General features: G+C 40.3%; 1 protein-coding gene across 2 annotated transcripts; it reads right to left on the bottom strand.

Annotated features, from left to right (window-relative positions):
* Positions 1–552: 552 nt before the first annotated feature.
* On the bottom strand, positions 553–3,979 carry pclaf (PCNA clamp associated factor). Of its 2 annotated transcripts, none has more exons than XM_061722578.1 (4): positions 3,845–3,979; positions 2,467–2,550; positions 2,205–2,388; positions 553–705 (listed from the first exon to the last, which is right to left on the bottom strand). In XM_061722578.1, the coding sequence occupies exons 1-4, from the start codon at positions 3,888–3,890 to the stop codon at positions 669–671; spliced, it is 351 nt and encodes a 116-aa protein (XP_061578562.1). In that variant the 5' UTR covers positions 3,891–3,979; the 3' UTR covers positions 553–668. The 2 variants fall into 2 exon arrangements, with proteins under 2 accessions (XP_061578562.1, XP_061578563.1); XM_061722579.1 differs by having other exon boundaries at positions 2,205–2,385; positions 3,845–3,964.
* Between the last annotated feature and the right edge of the window lie 3,383 nt (positions 3,980–7,362).

The raw sequence follows: 7,362 nt of genomic DNA, 5'->3' as shown, positions 1-7,362 counted from the left end.
GGATTGGATTGATGTTTCATCCAAGAAAGTTTCCAGAAGCTAAAACTGACCTATTCTAATCTGTTTTATTTCAACAGTTAAATCCCAAATATTTCACTAATATGAAAACAAATGTTCACATGCAAGCATGAAAATGCTGAATCAACCCTGAGGTTATGGACATAAGGGTTTAAAATGTTTGCACTGAAGCTGAAGAGCTCTCCCAACTGTTTTTGTGCTACATGAGTCTGGTTTTTCCCTTCCCCTCTGCAATCACTCATGAAATTAAATTAACTCGCGCAGCACAGCCACCCCATTTTTGCACATGTAAATATTTTTTATAACTAGCATGTTTTACTGCATCTTAATCCTGCATACCGTCCTAAATATTTTTTACTTTTTCCATTATTTTACGTTTGCACCATAACATTGGAGCAATTTCCTCGTCTGTGGACCCGTTTCACCAACATTTACAACAAAGTAACTGATTTCTGAACTGGACATCAGCCACTCAGTTCACATATGAAAATCACCCAACACACTTTTTGAGTCACAAAAGACTGAAATGCAAGAGAATTTGCATCTTTTTTTTAATAGAAAAAAAAACAAACAAAACACAAAGTATATTCAGACTATACAGCTGTACATTTGAAAAATTCAAGGAGGCAGAAAAAAAAAGAAAAAATTGTTCATTCGTCATCATCCTCTTCAACCAAAGGTCTGGATCTGCAGATGACAAATGGGTCAAAAACAGTTAATGTGCAGCCATTTTTGAGAAACAACCCATCCTCAGTATTTAGTATGAACTGCAACTGCAACTGCAGTAAAAACAGAAGAACAGCAGCAGTGACATCAAGCAGCATCAACTTGATGTTAATGTGGGTGCAGCAGGGGAGAACTAAACCTCAACAGCGTAGCCATCAAAAATCAATAAGTCTTCATCTCAGAGAAATCTTGATTTCATTAATGATCTGTGTGCTTGCCTTTTGGCACCTTTCAACATCCGAAAAATATGGTTTTTGTGCCAACTCAGTATGCAACTGCTCTGGTCCAGCTCAGCTTTTTCTGACCGTTTTCTAGCAAATCTCCACACAAACGCAGGAAAGCCTTAGATGATAGAGGACACAGCAGCCTGGTGTTCCAGCAACCAAACACATCAGGTAACTTCATAACTTGCTGACCTCCACTGGCCACAGATTTCGTAGTCACCTCAGAAACCCAAATACTCCCTTGTCAGCACAGAGAAACTTAAAAAAAAAAACGAATTTGCCTTAAAAGTATTTGACGCACAGATTAAACACGCCCCTCTTCTTCATGAGATGCATTTATGAAAGTACTTAAAAGATACTGTTCTAGAGGTATTAAAAACGAAAAGTAAATTAAGATCTGCAGATCTTTGATGAATGTGATTAAGGGCCAACTGAACTAGGTTCCTTTTCTATACCTGGTAAATCATTTAATGGAGGCATTCAGGCACAATTTTCAAGTCTGTTCCACACAAACTGAAAGGCAACCAAAAACAGATGCACACTGAAGAAGTTTTTACCCCAATCTCGTATATCAGCTCAGTGACAGAACCTAGAGATCTCATTAAATACCGGTAATCGAATGCTGGCAAATGGAATAATCAATATCAAACACTAGACACATGACCCATTAAGTTCAATAAGCCAAAACAAGACATTTTTTTCCTTCACGTTTTCTCAAAAAGGTCCTGTCACCTTTCTTAAAGGCCTAAGGATATTTGATCATTTGAAATTTTAACTGATGGGCCGCTCAGTGGTGCAGTGGAGCAAGCAAGCAGCTAATATACTGAGGCTACAGTCCTCCTGCAGCGGTCGCAGGTTCCAATCCCGGCCTGTGCACCTTTGCTGCATGTCATCCCCATTCTCTCTCGCTTCCTGTCTACGACTTCAATAAAGGGCCACTAGAGCCCAAAAAAAATAAAAAAAAAGTTGAACTGATGATTAAATTGACTGACAAAAACTGCTGAGTTTTGCAGCTGTAAACAAATCAGGAAGAAATCAAATGTCCCAAGAGAAACCAGAGGCTGTGTGGTTTTTCAAGTTTGATTGAGTTTGCTTTACTCTCCCTCAACAAACACAGGTCTGTGGAGTTACAGTTAAAATATATAAATGTGGTTTTAAAAGGTAAAAAAATAAATACCTGAAAGCTGTAGTTTATAAAAGCTGAGAGAGAAAATAAGAGTTAAGGTGCAAACTTACTTCCTGCTGGCTTTGGAAGTCCCACTGCCTCCGGCCTCTTCATCATCCTCAACCTCTGCGGGTTTCTGGTTCTCCTTCTCCGGCTTCCTAGGGGGTCCCCCAAAGAAGTCCCCGATACCCTTCTGCCACGTCGGGGTGGGGCGGACACACACCGGGTTACCCCCAGCGTATTTCGCCTTGGCTGCTAAAGACAAAACACAACTTCAGCACTGGTTAAATCTTGCGCGAGTACAGTAATCTGTTCCGTCAAACTGGGACTGACCAGCAGCGGCGGACTGGCTGCTGGAGGAGGCGGAGTTGGCCGAACTGGAGCCCAGGGACTTCCGGGGTGCAGATGCTGCCACCGCTGGAAAACAAAAAGGACAAAAACTGAGTGATAAAAACAAAAAATAGATTCTGCAAAGGCTGTCAGAGCTTAGCAGGTACTTTACAGTAACCTTTGAGGAAAAGGGGACATGCAGAAGCGAAATAAGAGAACAGTCTGATAAATTGTAAAACATGTAAACAGGGATATCAAATAAATAGCATTAATAAAATGACAATGACCTAAAATTTGAAATGAGTTAAACTAAATATAATTTTTTTGCTTTTAATTACATTACTTAAAAGTTCAACTTTTGTTTATCAGTTTTACTTTTCCCAGCTTTAACAAATGGATCATTTTATTAATGTATGAAAGAAACAAATAGTATCAGAAGAGGACAATGTGTTGAAAATTAATCAGTGTGGCTCCATAATAAAAATCCTGACATAAATAAATCAATAAGAAAAAAATAGGTCTTTGCAACAAACTTGAACCAATGTATCTATTCAGATTGTTCTGTAGATCCATTAAAAAAATAAAAGAAATAGCTGGTTTGACTGCCCACAAACATACACGTTTGTAAGATTTACTACGGATCTCGATATACCTTAAGGTTTTACAAAAGGCAAGTTTATTTGTAGAGCAGAATTCAACACAAGGTAATTCAAAGTGCTTTACAACAACATTAAAAGCGGCAAGACACAATTAAAACATAAATAACATAAAAAAAAACTAAAATGACTAAGTTCCGGGTGAAATATGTGCCGAATTTACCAAGAGCCCAAAAGCTAGGAAAATATCGTCTTCTGTATCACCTAACAATATATTTCTTCTAATAATGATCAAGAAGTCGTATAATTGTACAACTCTTTAACGGGGTTTGGTGGAACTTCCCGCAAATCCACACTGCGGCGCTCAAAACTGGCGCCAGTTTGCACAAACCTACAAACAAACTTTAGGAAGGACATTCTAACCCGTTTTGTCTCCAAAACGTCGAGAAAGTTTAGGACAAATAATTTTTTTGCCAACAAAGTGTTTAAATAGTTTAAATAGCCGGTGTTTTGAGGAGGAACAATGCAGCCCGGGTTGGCGGGAGCTGGCTGGCCAGCTGGGGATTAAACACAACTAAGCCTTCCTGCTGTGCCTACACACTAAAAACATGAGGTAATCTTAAGGAGAAACACTTATTTAAATTAAATCATCACGTAGGATACTTTATTTTATTCCCGTTTACGTACTTTGCTCAGCGGACTACTCCCAACCGGCCGGAGTGTGTGACCGAAGGGGAAGTTTTTTTGCAATAACTTAAGATCGTAACTATGGTTTGCTACTCTACCTTTTCTGTATGACGCGGGAACACTGTCGGCCTTGGTTCTGACCATGTTTGCAGCGATCAGAGCACAGATCAGGGAACAGATCAGCGACAGCTCCTGCTCTGTCAGTGAACACAATGAAATGTCCCGCGTCGCGTTGAAAACACCAGCGACGGGGCGGGAGACGTCTTCTTCTTCGCTGGTCCCAATCCCGGCACACGGTTGTGAAACACTGCCCCCGCGTGGTGGACATTAACATTACACGTCTCAGTCACACGCAGTTCATAGGTAGATCACAAGGTAATTCAAAGTGCTTTTCATCAACATTAAAAGCGGTAAGACACAATTAAAAAGTAAATAATAAATAAAATGATAAGAAAGGAGGTAAAATAATAAAAAGCACAAGTTGTTAAAATGTAAGGGCAGTAGAGTACAGCAGGTAATTATTTAATTTAACATCTTCAAATTCTCATTTCGTGTCAGATAACCAGCTATGGTTCAATTTGGTGATTAGTGTCATTGTGGTTGTGATTTACTACTCACATTTGAGGGTGTGTTTGTAAACTGCACGATGGAGCAGGTATGCTACTTAACCTGTATTATTACAATCAGATTGTATCATTAATTATATGGCATATCACATTGCATATAGAGAGATTTATTTTCAGACGAAAGTCATGTCAGACTTTTAGGCAAGGCAAGTTTATTTGTATAGCACAATTCAACACAAGGTAATTCAACGTGCTTTACATCAAAATTAAAAGCAGCAAGACACAATTAAACACTAAATAACAAATAAAATGATAAGAAAAGAGGTAAAATAATAAAAAGCACAAGTTGTTAAAAAAGTAAGGGCAGTAGAGTACAGCAGGTAAGTATTTCATTTAACATCTTAATTTAAATTTTTTAATTTAAAATTTAACATTTTCAAATTCACATTTCGTGTCAGATAACTACGGTCAGTTTGTGATTAGTGTTATTGTGATTTACTACTCACATCTGAGGTGTAGGGTGTGTTTCCACCTCCCACTCACATCTGTCTCGTTGTCAGGTGAAGTTTATTCCTGATAAAGCCCCGCTGGTGATAATTGTTTGTAAACTGCAGGATGGAGCAGGTTTGCTGCTTAACCTGTATTATTACAATCAGATTTTATCATTAATTATATGGCATATCACATTGCATATTAGACTAGAGATATTTTATTTTCAGACGAAAGTCGTGTCAGACTTTTAGGCAAGGCATGGCAAAGTACGTTTATTTGTGTAGCACAATTCAACACAAGGTCAAAGTGCTTTACATCAATATTAAAAGTGGTAAGACACAATTAAACAGTAAATAACAAATAAAATGAAATAAAATGATAAGAAAAGAGGTAAAATAATAAAAAGGAGGCAAAGTACACGCAAAGTACACGTTTAGCAAGGAGGTGAGAGTAGCTAAACGACTGTACTCTGAGAAACTACAACAGTTCTCAGACAACAATGCCAGCTCAGTTTGGAACGGACTGAGACAGATAACCAACTACAAACCCAGAGCCCCCCCCTCCATCAACGACCGACGCCTAGCCAACGACCGGAACGAGTTCTACTGTCACTTTGAAAAACAAAGGGACAGTCCTGATACCATCCCCCGAGATCGACAGTTCCCTCCCTCCAACTGCACCCCCCCCTCCCCAGCAGGGGCTGGAGCCTCTCCACCACTTCACACCCAGAGGCCCCATCCTCCACCCCCCACACCACTGCGACGCCCCTCTCTATCCTGGAGAGGGACATTAACAAGATATTTAAAAGACTGAACCCCCGCAAAGCAGCAGGCCCGGACTCTGTCTCCCCATCCACCCTGAAGCACTGTGCCGATCAGCTGTCTCCGGTGTTCACGGACATCTTTAACACCTCCATGGAGCCATGTCATGTGCCAGCCTGCTTCAAAACCTCCACCATCATACCTGTCCCCAAAAAACCAAGGACCACAGGACTTGACGACTACAGACCCGTCGCCCTGACCTCTGTGGTCATGAAGTCTTTTGAGCGCCTTGTGCTGCCACACCTCAAAAACATCACCGACCCAATACTGGATCCCCTGCAGTTCGCTGTAAACGATGCTGTAAACGATGCTGTAAACGATGCTGTAAACATGGCATTTCATCCTCCAGCACCTGGACTCCACAGGAACCTACGCCTGGATCCTGTTCTGTTTGTTGACTTCAGCTCTGCTTTCACCACCATCATCCCATCTCTGCTCCAGGACAAGCTCTCCCAGCTGAACGTGCCTGACTCCACCATGGATGTATTGGACTCCACCTGCAGGAGGATCACAGACTTCCTGTCTGACAGGAAGCAGCGGGTGAAGCTGGGGAAACATGTCTCTGACCCTCGGACCATCTCTCCTCTGCTCTTCTCCCTGTACACAAACTGCTGCACCTCCAGTCATCAGTCTGTTAGGATTTCATTAAATTGTTAAGAGTTCGAAGAGTTTCTAGCACCGGTGGTTTTCGCTATATATTGCAACCCAAATCCAAATAATCCAAATAATTTAATTTGCTAATTATTTTTGTCAGACAAGATATTTTGAGGCTTTTTAATTACCTGACATGTTTCGGGGATTCCTTTGGCCTTCATCACAGTCCACTCTGAACTATGGTGAAGGCGAAAAGAATCGCCAAAACATTTCAGGTAATGTGTGTGTGTGTGTGTGTGTGTGTGTGTGTGTGTGTGTGTGTGTGTGTGTGTGTGTGTGTGTGTGTGTGTGTGTGTGTGTGTGTGTGTGTGTGTGTGTGTGTGTGTGTGTGTGTGTACCTCCATATCTTAAGGTCAACCATTTTGGGCTCATCTATGATGAATACTAGTTATTCAAAACTGACAAATAGTAGGGTAACCAATTCATCTGTTTACCTTATAACAGGTATCACTTGTATTTTCACTATCACTGTCACTGTGCTTTAATGACAAAAAGACTTGAAAAATAAACATGGATGGCCTTTGTGTTACCAAGAAGTAAAATCATTCAACAGAGTAATAGAGAGGTCATATTACAGAGAAAACAAACACCAACCAGCACAAATTGTTTTCTAGACTAGTTGGTTGGAAGATAATGCTCTGTAGGAGAGGTTATGTGACTGCATCCTTCTCGGAGATTTCAATATTGACATCTCCCGGGATGATTCAATCAAAAAAGACTTCATAAATACCTTGCATTCATCTGCTTTTTTTCCCACTATTAACATTTTCACCCGAGTAACCCACTCATCCAGGACAATCATTGATAATATCATCACAAACATTCGAAATACCAAACTTGAATCAGGAGTGCTTTTTTCTGATATTTCCGACCATCTTCCAATTATACTGTTTTTCAACCCTGCTCCAAATTGTCTGCCTTCACATCACCCTGTAAAAATCAGAGTACTAAATGAGAGAACTTTACAGCAGTTAAATACTAGTCTTCAGGCCAAAGATTGGGACATTGTTTATCTCTGCAACAATCCGAACACTGCGTATGACAGTCTGGTTCATGAAGTAGCTGATTCTATGCAAAATACTA

This window comes from Cololabis saira, chromosome 5 (genome assembly GCF_033807715.1).
Source record: "Cololabis saira isolate AMF1-May2022 chromosome 5, fColSai1.1, whole genome shotgun sequence".
NCBI classification, from domain to species: domain Eukaryota; kingdom Metazoa; phylum Chordata; class Actinopteri; order Beloniformes; family Belonidae; genus Cololabis; species Cololabis saira.
This window is presented reverse-complemented; position numbering and strand designations above follow the sequence as displayed.